At 41.4% G+C, this 17,017-nt stretch overlaps 1 protein-coding gene across 1 annotated transcript in view; it reads right to left on the bottom strand.

Annotated features, from left to right (window-relative positions):
- Window positions 1-17,017, bottom strand: part of LOC132818210 (sodium/potassium/calcium exchanger 4-like) — a 105,684-nt gene that overhangs the window by 47,938 nt on the left and 40,729 nt on the right. Inside the window, exons 7-8 of the mRNA XM_060828990.1 lie at window positions 7,708-7,733; window positions 6,473-6,526 (exon numbers count right to left, since the gene is read on the bottom strand). Of these exons, the coding sequence (XP_060684973.1) occupies window positions 6,473-6,526; window positions 7,708-7,733 (80 nt within the window). The remainder of the gene's footprint in view (window positions 1-6,472; window positions 6,527-7,707; window positions 7,734-17,017) is intronic.

The raw sequence follows: 17,017 nt of genomic DNA, 5'->3' as shown, positions 1-17,017 counted from the left end.
TGCAATGATGATACAAATGTCATGCTTCAATGTCAATATCATAAATATGATTGCTGTGTATGTGGTAATATGTTACAGTTCACTCAGGAGTCGCTGTGGCAACACAGACTTTTAGAGGCATCTTGTAGTATGGAGCCAACAATAGTGATAGTAGAGGTTCTAACATTCTCTCGTTCTAAATTGGAGGAAGGCTAATTTTGACGGCATGAGGCATGAATAGATCAAATGAATTCCTTAGAAGGGTCTAAAGGCAGTGGGAGTATACTCAAGAGAGAAATCAGGAGGGCAAAAGGGGGACATGAAATAACTTTGGCAAATAGGGTTAAGGAGAATCCATCAGTTTTTACAAATACATTAAGGACAAAAGGACATCTAGGGAGAGAATAGGACCCCTCAAAGAACAGCAAGGTGGCCTATTTGTGGATCCGCAGGAGATGGGGGAGATACTAAACGTGTATTTTGCATCAGTATTTACTGTGGAAAAGGACATGGAAGATATAGACTGTAGGGAAATAGATGGTGACATCTTGAAAAATGTCCATATTACAGAGAGGAACTTCTGGATGTCTTGAAATGCATAAAAGTGGACAAATCCCCAGGATCTGATCAGGTGTACCCTAGAACTCTGTGAGAACTAGGGAAGTGATTGCTGGGCCTCTTGCTGAGTTACAAACTTGATTGAATTTTTTGAGGAAGCAACAAGAGGATTGATGAGGGCAGAGCAGTTGACATGATCTATATGGACTTCAGCAAGGTGCTCAACAAGACTGGTTAGCAAGGTTAGATCTCATGGAATACAGGGAGAACTAGCCATTTGGATACATAACTGGCTCAAAGGTAGAAGACATAGAGTGGTGGTGGAGGGTTGCTTTTCAGCCTGGAGCCCTGTGACCAGTGGTGTGCCACAAGGATCGGTACTGGGTCCACTGCTTTTCGTCATTTATATAAATGATTTGGATGTGAACATAGGAGGTACAGTTAGTAAGTTTGCAGATGACACCAAAATTGGAGGAGTAGTGGACAGTGAAGAAGGTTACCTCAGATTACAACAGGATCTTGACCAGATGAGCCAATGGGCTGTGGAGTACCAGATGGAGTTTAATTGAGATAAATGTGAGGTGCTGCATTTTGGAAAAACAAATCTTAGCAGGACTTATACACTTAATGGTAAGTCCCAGGGAGTGTTGCTGAACAAAGAAACCTTAGAGTGCAGGTTCATAGCCCCTTGAGAGTCGAGTCGCAGCTAGATACGATAGTAAAAAAGGCATTTGGTATGCTTTCCTTTATTGGTCAGAGCATTGAGTATAGGAGTTGGGAGGCCATGTTGCAGATGTACAGGACATTGGTTAGGCCACTGTTGGAATATTGCATGCAATTCTGGTCTCCTTCCGATTGGAAGGATGTTGTGAAACTTGAAAGGATTCAGAAAAGATTTACAAGGATGTTGCCAGGGTTGAAGGATTTCAGCTTTAGGGAGAGGCTGAATAGGCTGGGGCTGTTTTCCCTGGAGCATTGGAGGCTGAGGGGTTACCTTATAGAGGTTTATAAAACCATGAGGGGATGGATAGGATAAATAGACAAAGTCTTTTCCCTGGGGAGGGGAAGTCCAGAACTAGAGGGCATAGGTTTAGGGTGAGAGGGGAAAGATATAAAAGAGACCTAAGGGGCAACCTTCCATACAGAGGGTGTCATGTGTATGGATGAGCTGCCAGACGAAGTGAGAGAGGCTGGTACAGTTACCGCATTTAAAATGCATCTGGATGGGTATATGTCTGAGAAGGATTTAGAGTGATACGGGTCAAGTGCTGGGAGGTGGGACTAGATTAGGTTAGTATATCTGGTCAGTATGGATGAGTTGGATTGGAGGGTCTGTTTTCGTGCTGTACATCCCTATGACTCTATGACTCAATGTTGTTTGTCATTTAACTCATTGATTTAGTTGAGAATATAGAAGGCATGGTTAGTAAGTTTGGAAAGACACCAAAATGAAGAAGGTATCTAAGATTGTAAAGAGATTTTTATTAATTGGGTCAATTTGCTGAGGAGTGGCAGACATTGTTTAATTTGGATAAATGCGAGATTTTGCATTTCAGTAAAACAAACAAGGGCAGGACTTTTACAATGAAAAATAGGGCCTTGGGTAATGTTGACCAAGAGCAGAGAGAACTTGGGTATCTGGTACATAATTTTTTCGAAACTTGCATCACATGTTGACAGGGTATTTATGAAGGCATGTTTAGTACGCTTGCCTTCATTGCTCAGACATTTGAATGTAGGAGTTGAGACATTATGTTGTGATTGTACAGGACATTGGTGAAGCCTCTTCTGGAGTACTCTGCCCAATGCTGGTCACCCTGTTATAGGAAGGACATTATTAAGCTGGAGAGAGGTCAGAAAAGATTGAGTAGGATGTTGCCAGCAATAGAGGGTCTGAGTTATAAGGACAGGCTAGATAGGCTGGGTTTTTTTTTACTGGAGCATAGGAGGTCGAGGGGTTTATAAAATTGTGAGGAATGTAGCAAAGGTTTTTTCCAGCAGGGTGGGGAATTCAAGAGTAGTGGGGAAGGTTCGTAAAGTAATAGGAGAAAGATTTTAAAAAGATATGACAGGCAAACTTTTTTACATAGAGAGTGGTTCGTGTATGGAATGAACTTCTTGAGCAAGTGGTACATGTGGTTATGGTTACAACATTTAAAAGAAGTTTGGAAAAGTTTGAATAAGACATGTTTGGAGGGATGCTGGCCAAGTACAGGCAGATGGCACCATTTTAGTTTGGGATTATGGTTGGCATGGACTGGTTGGAACGAAGGGTCTGTTTCTGTGCTGACTCTATGTGGTTGACCATGAATCTCTCCTGTACTCACCACATGCCTTTGGCATGCAATGGAAGGATTTAGAAATTGATGCAAAATCTGTTTTTCTGCATTATAAATGCAGAGCCCTTAAAATGCTATGACATCACATTAAGGGCGGCACGGTGGCACAGTGGTGAGCACTACTGCCTCACAGTGCCAGAGACCTGGGTTCAATTCCCACCTCAGGCAACTGTCTGTGTGGAGTTTACACATTCTCCCCGTGTCTGCGTGGGTTTCCTCCGGGTGCTCTGGTTTCTTCCCACAGTCCAAAGATGTGCAGGTTAGGTGAACTGGCCATGCTAAATTGCCCATAGTGTTAGGTGAAGAGGTAAATGTAGGGGAACGGGCTTGGGTGGGTTGCTCTTCGGACGGTCGGTGTGGACTTGTTGGGCCAAAGGGCCTGTTTCCACACTGTAAGTAATCTATCTAATCTAAAGACATTGGCAAGGAAACCTTCTGCTGATTACTGCCTACACCCAGTGATGGATCAATGCTCCTCCATGTTGAAAACTGCTTGGAGGAAGCCCTGAGAGTGGTTAGGGCAGAAAATGTACAGAGATTATACTTCACTACAAGGGGCTCAAGACAACCTTTGAGCAGAGCAAAGCTAGAAGCATGGAGTGAGCCCCAGTGAGTTCCTCACCAAAAACTCCTAATTTCCACTGTCCTAATAAAACAAGAGAGAGTCTTCAGGACTACAGCATGTTATGTGCCTGTCTTGGTGACAGTAAACTTGGTCACTTGGACTTTAACAAGCTTAAGTACATTTTCAATCTTTTGTAATTGTTTATTTTGTTGTGTGTGTCTGTGTCTGTGTGTGCGCGTCTTGTCTAAATGAGGGACTGGATACTGTTGTAATTACTTTCAGGAAGTTGAGCAAATAAATGGCTGTTCTTTATTGTAATTTAACACTATGAGAAAGCCTGTTTTGTGTCTGATTTCGAAAGTCATAGCAACTAAAGGATTAAAAGACTTCTTTGTTAAGAACGCATCTTATGACTAGTTGAGAGGTGGGAAAAAAAGCAGGAACCATCCTCCCGTCCTGCCCTTTATGTAACACACTGGATAGAATGTGTCTTCTCCACTACCTTTGCTGTATTGCCTAACCCTGCTGCAGAACCAGCGACAATGAACTAGCCCCTGTCCTACCAAAATTCTTCTCAATTCTTCATTTGATCTGTTAGTCGTTGTTGTTCTGTGCTTCATGTGTTTAAGATCATTTCACCTTTTGTGAAACACTCCTTTCTAAATCCTTTAACTCATGAGAACTGCTCCAACACTCTCTCCACTACTTCCAGATACTTTCACAAAAGCAGATGTTCTTAACAATCATCTTACTTGCAAATCGTGTACTTGGTCTTTCAAGTAAAACTAGCGCCTCTCTTGTAGTTGAGTCCCTGGTCGATATTGAGTGAGATACACATGTGTTCATTGGACCTGCATGGTCTACAATTGGGTAATTGGTATCACGTCAGCCAGTGGGGCAGTGTAATGCCAGAATAGCACTGATTCTGCTGCCTCTGGTACACACTCCTCAAGGTAGCACATCTTATGGACTTTTCCAGAAACAGCTGTCAGTGCACCTTGCTCCGCCCTTCCCCAAACCCAGAGCAGGAATAACTTCCAAATGGCAGGAGTTGCTAAAATGAAATTTACATGTGCAGTACATTCAATACAAGATGAATGAATTTTCAACCCATTTTGTGCTTCTTGACCATAGTATAATTGTAGGTGGTTACTACTGTAAATACCAGCAGCAACTCTTACATTTATAAAATGCCTTTAGTGCAGAAATCAAAGCCAAAACTGTTCATAGAGGAGTAAGGAACCAATTAGTGACTTACCAAGGAAGATATTAAGAGAAGAGACCAAAAACATGATAGATTAAGTGTGTTTTAAGATTTGACCCAAAGCTCAATATCAATTCTGAGATTAGTTTACTATCAGAGCTAATATAAACGATTATAAGACTAATCTGGGATACAGAGAGATAATACCCATTTGTGAGGCCAAGACAGCCCCTTAATAACAAAAAGGATTAGACTTAAGGGGTCTCCAACTGACAATTTCACAAGGACATTAAATAAAATAATGCCAAGTCGACTATTTTGCTAATTGAACCAAAGATGTGTTCTGTCTCATTGTCAATACATAGATCTACTTTTAAGAAACAGGCTCATGATATCATTACTGTGTTATAATGTGTAACCTGAGGGTATAAAGACCACTCACTCCATCTTTCCTCTGACCACTTGTAACATGGCACTTTCCTAGAAGCATGTATCTTGAGTGTAATGTGATTGCATATTATAAACCTAGATATGTATGTGTCTGAGGAATGTGTTGTTTGTACATCATATTTAGTTGTTTTAAATGTTGCAGGCTTCAATATTATGATAGTCACGCCCAGTTTCTTATGTTATGGGAGATAATATCAGGAAAAAAAACACTCTGCTGGAGGCAAACTCACAAGCTACACCAATTTTCCCTTGTAATTTCTCACACATATCCAATAAACTCAACACATATTTCTGATCAAAACTCACTCTCTCCTCTCTCAACTTTAAAATCAGTAAGACAGAAAAGATGAAGTAGCTGATTGTGTGTTTGAAAAGTGCTCTGTACATTTTCCAATAAAAAGGTAGCAGTGACTGGAAACTCAGCAGGTCTGGCAGCATTTGTGGAGAGACAGAAAACAGAGTTAACAATGTGAGTCCAATACCAAAGAAGAGTCATGTTGGACTTGAAGTATGAAACTGAAAAAGATTTGGAAAGATTAACAAAGTTGTTAACTCTGGAAACTTGCCAAGGTAGGTAACCCACCTCCTGACCTACTACCTACAAGGCACAGGTCAGGAATGTGATGGAATTCTACCCAAATGGGTGCACCTGCAAGAACACTCAAGAAGCTCGACTTTGATTGGCACCCCATCCACTACCTTCAACAATCACTTCCTTCTGCGCTAGTACATAGCAGGTATTATCTCCAAGTCTCCTGCAACAATTCATTTCACATCAGAGCACCTCAAAGGTCCAGGGTAGCAACTACGTATGAAGGCCATCACTTGCAAAGTCTTCCCTCGCCCAACCCCCTCAAAGTAACACACTATCTTGATTAGGGACTATATCATGAGCCATGAATTAGCACCAGGTTAAAATCTTGGATGCACATCCCTGACAACAGTGTGGATATAAAAGTTGCAGTTGTTCAAGGCAGTAGCTGAATTGCACCTTCTCATGTAATTATCGGTGGGAATAAAATGCTGTCCTTGCCTGTGTGGTTCATAATCCATGAATGCATGAAAATACATTTGAAAAATTAACCTCAGAACTTTGTTTACATTGCTTATGGCCTTATCAATTTGGGTTGTTGCTTTTAATGAGTTATGCTCTGAATTCCTGACTTAACAAAGATAATGTGGAAGACTAGTGGGGTTAGGTGGCACATCAAAAAGAGCAAAAAAGTGGCGTTAAATTGTTCAAAATATATTATACTTCAGGCTTTTCATTTTAGATATAAATCAGAAATATTGAAATTAGGAAAATTCACATTCATCCAGCATCATTGCATGTTGCATACTTATGAGCAAGTATCTAAAACAAATTTAAAAACTTACTTCATCACGAGTATATAGCCTGCATACATTATGATCAGGAGAAGGCCTTCCCACCTCAAAGATATAAAAAGATTGTCACTAGTTTGTAGTTAGAGCAAGAACAATACATTTACAACCATAATGCAGCTCAGTTATCAGCAATCTACAGGTTGAGTTTAAGTGAATGCACCAGTTGAAGTAACATTATGTACAGGATCACTACAGTTCAGGAACAGGCCCTTCAGCCCAATGAGCCCACACTGACCTTCCTCCTACCTTATCCCTGTAACACTGCATTTCCCACGGTTAATGCATCTTGCCTATAAATCCCTGAACACTATGGGCAATTTAGTATGGCCAATCTACCTAATTTGCACATCTTTGGAATGTGGGAGAAAACCAGGGCATCCAGCAGAAATGGGGACAGCATGCAAACTCCACACAGATAGTTGCCCAAGGGTGGAATTGAAGCCAGGTCTCCCGCACTGAGGCAGCAGTGCTAACCACTGAGCCTAACCCTAACCCTAACTCTATCACACGTGCTGCCCATTTTTATGCAGAGGATGGTTTCAATCCATCGGCCTCTAGGCTATGGGTCCAGCACACTCCCACTATGCCACCCTGCTGTGGTTCTTCTTGAAGCTGTGGAAAGCTATTCAACCTTCTTCTGAAATGGTCACAAATGTTTTTTGTAGTTATACTTCCGGCTTCTGCTCCTTCTCCTTTCCATTCTTACTTTGTGAATGCCAGAAATCGGAGGCTGAGGAATAAGATCAATGGCATGGAAGCACAAAATATTTGGGAAAGTTTGGCAAAAAAGGAAGCAATCAGATTTGTTCAAGCTTTCTGTGAGTGTTACTCTGTCATCAGATGCTAGGAGCTGCTTACAAGCAGCTGGGGTGAATCACCATCGAGTCTCCATGGAAAAGCACCTGACCATTGTTGGCATTAATGTCTGGATGCTTGCCAAGGGTTCAAAGCTTAACATGCTATGTCAAACACTCATGTTCTACTAGTCCACTGCACAGTGCATTTGAATAACAAACCACTTCATCATCTGCATACATTACTTAAAAGGATACAATTAACTCTTTGTTGCAAGACATAGATATCAACATGACATTTAATAGTGCCTCAGATAGGAAACTTAACAGCCACATTGAAAGATTATCAGTAATACAGTAAGTTGCCAATAATTTATATTCACATTAAAAAGAGATAATTTTTCATGATTATTATTGATTCATAATACTTACCATTCAATTTTCTCATCATAGATAAACTGCAAGGAAAGAGAGCAGTTAAGTAATTTTGCTAACCTTGCAGCTCTTTTTCATGTCACAGAATTAATACATGAAAATTAAATCTGTCAAATAGCAGTGACCAGGTTGTGACTTTTGCAATTCATTTCACAGTATTGTGGTCATCAATTCAAATCCAAAGGGTGCTGATATGCAATTGCTTTCATATTGAGATGTATCACTTCTTCATTATGAGACTATGGGAGATACTCACTGGGGGAAAAACTAACTTTGCAATACTAGTTCTAAGCCTGTATATCTCTATTCGAGGATGGAGGCTTCATATGGTGTGGTCCACTACTTGCAATAATATTTGAGCATTGTTCAATAAAATATGAATACAAGTCATTGCTGTAAATTGCATTACTACTTGAAAGGACAAACTCATTTTAGAGACGATGTTAATATCCTTCCTAAATTGCTATTTGCAAATTTTGTGTTTATTCACATTTAAGTTTGTTTCAGTCCTTTCACGTATGGTGCTCATTTGTTTTTTTTTTGGAGGAAATTTGGCAGATGTTCTACTCCCAGAATCTGAAGCTGCCTATGCAGAAGGACAAGACAGCAATGCTGATTGACTTGACTTCTATTTATTCTTATCTCTTCACTTTGTGGTGAAACATTCTCCAAAGTATACCAGATTCCCTGAATGGCCATGTCAAAATCAGGAACTCAGCATGTCAATTTAAGAACAGTTTTGTTTTAATATTCTTGTCAGGAATGTGGCTTTGTTAGTTGGGCTTGCATTTATTGCCAATCTCTTCATACTTTTGGGAAGGTAGTTTGTGAACTTCTTTCTTGAACAGCTACAATCCATGGAGGGTACTCACTCTGCTGTATTTTTAAAGTTCATGTTGAGGGATGTGGGTGTCACTGGCTGGCCAGCATTTGTTGCCCATTTCTAGTTGCCATTGAGGTGGTGGTGCCTTCTTGAACTGCTGCAAACTATCTGTTGTGGGTTGACACACAATGCCATTAGGAAGGGAATTTCAGGATTTTGACCCAGTGACAGTGAAGGAATGGCGATATATTTCCAAGTCAGGATGGTGAATGGCTTGGAGTGGAACTTGAAGATGGCGGTGTTCCCATGTATCTGCAGCCCTTCTCCTTATAATTGAAACTGGTTGTGGGTTTGGAAGGTGCTGTCTGAGGATCTTTGGTGAATTTCTGCAATGCATCTTATAGATAGTACACACTGCTGCTACTGAGAGTCATTTGTGGAGGGAGTGGATATTTGTGGATGTTGTGCCAATCAAGTGGCTACTTTGTCCTGGATGGTATCAAGCTTCTTGAGTGTTGTTGGGGCTGCACCCATCCAGACAAGTGGGGAGTATTCCATCACACTCCTGACGTGTGCCTTGTAGATGATGGACAGGCTTTGAGAAGTCAGAGATGAGTTACTCCCGGCAGTATCCCTAGCCTCTGGCCTGCTCTTGTGCTTATGTGGTAAGTCTAGTTGAGTTTCTGGTCGATGATAACCCCCAGGATCTTGACAGTGGGGGACTCAGTGGTGATAACATTGGTAGTTAGATTGTCTCTTGTTGGTGATAGTCATAACCTGGCATTTGTATGCCACAAATGTTACTTGCTATTTGTCAGCCCAAACCTGGATATTGTCCAGATATTGCTGCATTTAGACACAGACTACTTCAATACCTGAGGAGTTGAGAATGGTTGTAAACATTGTGCAATCATCAGTGAAAATCCTTACGTCTGAGCTTATGAGGAAGGGAGGTCTTTGATGAAGCAGCTGAAGATGGTTGGGGCCAGGATGCTATATTGAGAAACTCCAGCACAGATGTCCTGGAGCTGAGATGATTAACATTCAACAGCCTCAACCACCTTCCTTTGTTCTAGGTATGACTTCAACCAGTGTAGAGTTAGACAATAGACAATAAATGCAGGAGTAGGCCATTCGGCCCTTCGAGCCAGCACCACCATTCATTATGATCATGGCTGATCATCCACAATCAGTATCCTGTTCCTGCCTTATCCCCATAACCCTTGATCTCACTATATCTAAGAGCACTATCCATCTCTTTCTTGAAAGTATCCAGAGACTTGACCTCCACTGCTTTCTGGGGCAGAGAATTCCATATATCCACCACTCTCTGGGTGAAGAAGTTTCTCCTCAACTCTGTTCTGAATGGCCTACCCCTTATTTTTAAACTGTGTCCTCTGGTTCTGGACTCACCCATCGGCAGAAACATGCTTCCTGCCTCCACAGTGTCGAATCCATTAATAATTTTATACGAGTTTGCCCCCTAATTCCCATTGACTGCAGTTTTGCTTGGGCAAGACCAGTCTTAATGCACCAATTAGACTGCTGGATAAATCTTTTATTCACAGCAACAACTTGCATTTACATTGGCTCTTTGTTGTAGTAAGGAAGGACAAACCTGAACAAAATTCACAGTTACATCCTCGATACTTAACAAGATATTTAGGTGAAGGGGTAAATGTAGGGGAGTGGGTCTGGGTAGGTTGCACTTCGGCGGGTCGGTGTGGACTTGCTTGGCCGAAGGGCCTGTTTTCACACTGTAAGTAATCTAATCTAATCTAATCTAATATTTCACATACATTCTTAACATCAGATTTGTAAGTCCAGAATTTGTAACCCTGTAACATCCAAACCACTTTCATACATTACTTTTGTTTTTCAGCCACATCGGTGAAATTATAACTTCGAATTCTTCAATGAAATCTATTCAAATGATTGGTAAGACAGCTTGTTCTATGAAAGTTTTAAAATCTTATCTCAATCTGATAAGAATATTAACATGCTGCTCCTTGGAATAATGCTGGAGTCATTTACCGATACATATTACAGCCACTTATAAGAATTAATTGTCCGTCCATAAAGCAAATGTCAATTCATTGCACTTTTATCGTGGGTTTTGATAATTTCCTTTGATTTTGCCATTAGGAATGAATTCTCTCAGAGGAATCTCTTTGTCATGCACTGACTGACAGTCTACCATTGAGCAGCTCTGCAGATTCCAGCTACCTGTAGGATAGCTCAATACAGAAACTGTCAACATTAAGCCACACATAAAATCTCATGAATTTTGATTTGATTTGATTTATTATTGTCACATGTACTGAGATACAATGAAAAGTATTGTTATGTAAGGTATTGGAACAGAATTAAGATAGGTTGCAAAATAAATAGTTTATTTCACATATTTAGCGAGTGCAACTATTATGAACACCTAAAGCAAATTAATTGTTGTGACAAGTACTGAAGGATAATACTTTTATCCTAAGAAATATTGAAATGAAAAAGTGATATTGCACCACAATGAAATTGCACTGCATTTCATTTGCAAGAGGCTTTTCTGGATGAATAAGGGTAAACATTTGTTTTGTACAGTACAATAATAGGAAAAATATTCTGAATACAATCACTTAAATTGCATAGCAGACACAGAGCCTAGAGCATCAGCTAAACATATTCACAATTTCCAGGTGGGGAAAGTACTGACCAGTATTATGCTTTTGGCTTTCATCTGTCACAATGTTGCTGTCTTAATTCAAGGTTAACTTAGAGATTCATGAACAGAAATATTTGTACAGTGTGGCTGCATATGTGTTGTTCAATGTTGTTCCACTTTAAATATTTTCCTTTCCTTTTGATCTTCTTCCAAATCAATCTTATATACAATATGCTGAAGCGGTCATAGTTATCTGAAAATGTTTTGGTTTATTCATAATGATCCTTCTATCCTCGGTAGCACTTCCAGTTTCAGTTCTGGCTCATTTATTAGCTGATGACTGGCAGTCCAGAACCAGGCAGTCACAGTCTTAGGATCCAGGGTAGGCCATTGAGGACTGTAATGAAGATAAATTTCTTAACTGCAGACTGTGAGCCTGTGGAATTCTCTACCACAGAAATTGGTTGCAACCAAAACATTGAATGTTTTCAAGGAGTTAGCTAAGGTTCTTAGTACTAAAGAGATCAAAGGGTATGGAGTGAACAGTGGCAGGATACTGAATTAGATGATCAGCCATGATCATATTGAATGGTGGAATAGGCTTGAAGGACTGAAGTACCTATTCCTGCTCCTATTTTCTATGCTTCTATGACTAGATCAATCTGAAATTCATGGTGAGAATTCATTAAAGCATAGTAATGTTATGTCCTTTCAAATTTACTGTAAATTCATGTCATTATGTACATTTGTCTTCAGGCCTTGTGATATTTTGTAATGTTAAAAGGCTCCATATGTGCAGATTGCTGCCATCTTGACATGAACACATGGACTGATTACAAATACTTGCTGGAATATTATGTGAAGGTGGTACCCAGTGTACAATCTAAGTTCTCCTCTGCTTTGCCCACATGATCTCACAGCCATTTTTTAGTCGCCACGCTATTAACTGGCTCAGGGGCAGACTTCCAACACTATTGGAGAGACCAATCAGATGGCCAGCAGTTTGCAATCCCAGTACTGCCAGAGAGGGATGGCTACTGCTCAAAATTTTCAAAGAAGAGGTGACAGGGATCTGGGCATATAGTCCAGTCCAGAGTCTTGCTGGAGCCAGGCTTGCAGGCCCGAGCAATGAGGGTGTTCTGGAGGCACGAGGTTTGGTCAAGTTCACTGCATAGAGTGTGAAATGTTGGGGTGAGGTGAAGCAACTTCAGAGGCACCTGCCTCACTTAGCTGGCAACAAGATTGCTAGGTTTTACCTGGCACTCTCTACACCTGACTCTGGCATCTGCTGTGGTGAGTAAAGTCTCAGCAGTGGTAAAATGAGGCCTAAAGTGGGCACTAATAGTCCTGAATTAGCCACTGGTGAGCAGGCCATGTGACCCATCGCTGGCAATATCCTGAGAGTAGTAGATGGTGAAGAGCGCACATGCATGCCCATTTTGCTCCTTCTTACCCTACTTCCAGACACAGCAAGGCCACTGCAACTAACTGTAATTGATCAGCAACAGCCTGTTTTAAACTATTTTACATTTTAATTGGCATGACTTTCATTCAGTTTTACAGATGTATAAAAGGTTGCAATCCAGCCCTGCGTATTTTACAGCATCACCCAAATTCAAAATTATCCCTGTGCAATTGCATCAATGTTGAGCAGACGAATAGACATTGTGCAAATGCTGGCTTATGCCCGAAATGTCAATTCTCCTGCTCCTCGAATGCTGCCTGACCTGCTGTGCTTTTCTAGCACCACACTCTTGACTCCGATCTCCAGCATCTGCAGTCCTCACCTTCTCCTGATTTATTGACAAGGATACCTTTGTACATCTACCCTTTCCAATCTGTTACCACCAAAGGACTGTGCATCTGCTTCTCATATTAAAGTAGATAATGCACATTTTGCACATTATATTCCATTCATCACATTCTTATCTATTTACCAAGCCTGTCCAAATCCTCTTGAAAACGCTTAACAATTTCCTCACAAGACAATTCCCTCTTAACTTTGTACCATCTGCAAATTTGCAAGTATTACATTTGTCCCCCATCTCCAAATTATTGATAAATATTGTGAGTAGCTGGGACCTCAAGTTGCTCCTTGCAGTACTCCACTATATACAGTCTGACAGAGTGAGAATGAGTGACCCATTTATTCCCACTCTCTGCTTTCTCTGCCTGTCAGCCAAACATTAGTTCATGCCGGTACATTACCTTGTATCTCACGTGTTTGAGTCTTTTAGTTTCCTTTGGGGGATCTTATCACAAGCTTTTTGGAAACGTAAATATCCCAGATCCGTTGGCTCTCCTTTATCCAAGTTTTTTTAAAATACCAACTTCAAAAAACTCTAACAATTTCAGCAAACAGATTTTCCCAATCATCAATCCATACTGACATGCTTATGCCGGTCACACATCAGCGTTTTATCATCCTGCAGTCTCTGGATCATCCGAGGCTAGGTTTGTGATGAAAGATGTGCATTGAGATTCCACAGAAGTTTCAAAATGATGACTCCATGGGAACTGCGTGGGAAATTTGAACATCTATCAGGCAATTCCTTTGCTCCTGAGACTCTATGTGGAAGTTCCTGATTCAAATCTGACAATTCTGGCACACTTTCCCTGGTAGTTACTCATGAAATATGAAACAGAAAAATCCTTGTCTAACTTTGAGTTAACTATATAACTAATACCCCAATCACTCACACTGATGCTCTCACCTTGCCCCTTTTGATTCCTTGACAGTTTCCAATGACCACGATCCCAAACCGACCTGGCTACATCATAGCACCCAATCATACCGCTGACTCAATCTTATTCACTCCCAATACTAGACAATTCCACCTCTAGCCCTCAACCTGAGAACCCTTCCCAAACTGACTACTTCTTGCCTCACCAACCCATTTACTTGCCACCCTACTAACCTACCTATTTATCCATATCGTACAAGCCCAAGTCATTCATTCACTCACTCTTTCATTCACAAACATTCATCTACTATCCATTCACTAACTTTCATACCAGACATTTGATCTTACCACACTGCAGCTGGTATGATAATAAAGAGGTGGGCATCTTCGCTGGTGACCATGAGCATCCATGCACTGACAGAATTCTTCTGCATCATGAATGGGAGGTTTGGCCAGAAACTTTGCATCCAGGTAAGTAGTTGAAGAGTGTGGTGCTGGAAAAGTACAGCCAGTCAGGCACCATCCGAGGAGCAGGAAAATTGACATTTCGAGCATGTGCTCTTCATCAGAAATGAGGGAGTACCCTAAGACGGCAGAGAAATAAATGGGAGGGGGTAGCTGAGAATGCGATAGATAAATGAAGGTAGGGATGAAGGTAAAAGGTCAAAGGGAAGGGCGGAATGGATAGGAGGGAAGGAAGAGGGACAGGTTTAAGAGAGCGGTGCCAAGTTGGAAAGTTGGATCTGGGATAAGGTGGGGGGAGGGGAAATGAGGAAACTGGTGAAATCCACATTGATCCCATGTGGCTGGAGGGTCCCAAGGCAGAAGATGAGGCATTCTTCCTCCAGGAGTTCAGTTGCTAGAGTTTGGTGATGGAAGAGGCCCAGGACTTGCATGTCCTTGGTGGAGTGGGAGGGGGAGTTGAAGTGCTCGACCATAGGGCACTGGGATTGTTTAGAGTGTGTGTCCCAGAGATATTCCACAAGGAATCTTGGGGCCTTGGACAGAGGTGAGTGGGGGAGGTGTGGGCACAGGTTTTGCATTTCTTACAGTGGCAGGGAAATGTGCCAGGAGTGGAGGGTGGGTTAGTAGGGGGGCGTGGTCTAACAAGGGAGTCACAGAGGGAATGGTCTCCAGTCTGCAAGTCAGCATTCCTCACTTTTTCCGGGTAAGTAGCCAATTCACTGTCTGATCAGTGTTGGATACAGCAATTCCAAGCTAATCAGAAGGTTTAGGCTGTCAGTGCAGTAGAATTAATTTGACACCAAGGTCCGTTTAAACAACATGTGAGGCTAGAATTTCCCTAGTTTCCATCCTGCCAGGAACAATAATGATGAAGGGCTTTTGCCCGAAATGTCAGGTTTCCTGCTCCTCAGATGCTGCCTGACCTGCTGTGCTTTTCCAACACCACTTTAATCTTGACAATAGTGCATACAGTTAGACTGCAGATAATGGTGACAAAATAACATTTTTAATTCCACCTGGGAATCACTGGGAACCCAAAGGTGCAGACAGTGATCTAGAGACATGAAATCAATTGTTCAAATTTCACCCAAGCATCTGGAACAATTTAAATTAAGCAATGCAGGAGCAAAAATCTAGCTTAGTAATGGTGAACATGAAACTACCAAACTGTTCAATGTTCTCTGGGGATGAAGATCTATTGTCCCTACTTGACCTAGCCTATATGTGAATCCAAACTCTCAGCAATGTGGTTGACTCTTAACTGCTTCCTGAAAGGCTTACCTAGCAAGTCACTCAGTTGTATCAAACTTTTAGATTAAAGTAAGATAAGAATAAAATTGCATGGACCATTCAGCAGTGACCTAGGTACTGGAAGATACAAAGGAATGTTTTGCCAAACAACCCTGCAACATCCACCTCACTAACATGTGCAGACCTGTGCCAACAGTTATCTGTCAATCAAGTCAAGCAACAACCTGACATAGTCATACACATGGCATCAGACTCTGCCTTCCTCATCCCTGAATATGTCCACCAGACGCAGCAGCATACTGGCATACAGTTGGGAGGGAATCAACGTGGGAATCTTTCAGATTGATTCCAAACACCATCAGGTATCACGGTCAAACATGGAGAAGGAAACTTCCAGCTGATTACCACCTACTGTCCTTCCTCAAGTACTGAATCAATAAACTCCACCATGTTGCATGGCTCTGAGGAGAGAAAGTGCACAGAATGTACTTTGAGTATGGGACTTCATGGCCATGACCAAGATGTGACTCAGTAGCATCACCACAGGCCAAGATGGCCAAGTCCTGTAGGACACGCCTGCCAAACTGTGCCTCGCAGGTAGTGAGACAAACAAGAGTGAAAAATCAACTTGAGCAATGTACTTGTTGCAAGCACAACTGCAATGACAGTATTATTAAGAGTATTCACAATACAGTCCTGACGGAGGCAAAGTTTACTTTTCGTAATGAGGATCACTCACCATCATATTATGGGGCACGACAATTATGTTAAATGGGATAGATTCAGAGCAATTGAAGCAGCTCAGAACTGGTGTCTAATATGATATGGGATGAAGGCTGTTGTGGCACAGTGTCATTAGTAACTGGAATTCTATCAATCTTTGCCTTGAACAAGATGTTACACAGCAACTTGCAAGGGTTCCTCAACAGCACCTTCCAAATCCATGACCTGTATCACCTGGAAGGGCAAGGACAGCAGGCACACAACAACACCATCAGCTCTATGTTCCCACTCCAAGTCACATTCCATCCTAGCTTGGAAGTATCTTCCCATTCTTCATTGTTGGTGGGTCAAATCCCAAATTTCTTCTTGGATTTCCTTTACCAAACAACTGCAGTGATTCAAGAAGTCAGCTCACCACCAGCTACTCAACTGCAGTTACAAACAGTGGCATAAATGTAGGCCTTGGTAGTATGACTCATATCCCAGAGTTCCCAACACACTAGGTCAAATAGCTCCTCTGTCCAAAAATAATTCTGTGCTACTATAATTTTATGGCTAGTTGCTCTACACAGTTTTATTACACTTTTATCTCTAAACGTTCTCTCCGGAGCTACTGCTTTGAGACTGTGACTTACAAGTTCAGACGTCTAGGATTTAGCTCAGACCATGATATGAAAATGAAAAAAACATCAAGGAAAGCAAAGGAAC

Source organism: Hemiscyllium ocellatum, chromosome 8, assembly GCF_020745735.1.
Source record: "Hemiscyllium ocellatum isolate sHemOce1 chromosome 8, sHemOce1.pat.X.cur, whole genome shotgun sequence".
NCBI classification, from domain to species: Eukaryota; Metazoa; Chordata; class Chondrichthyes; order Orectolobiformes; family Hemiscylliidae; genus Hemiscyllium; species Hemiscyllium ocellatum.
The sequence above is the reverse complement of the archived record's forward strand: the minus strand, read 5'-3'. Positions and strand labels throughout refer to the sequence as shown.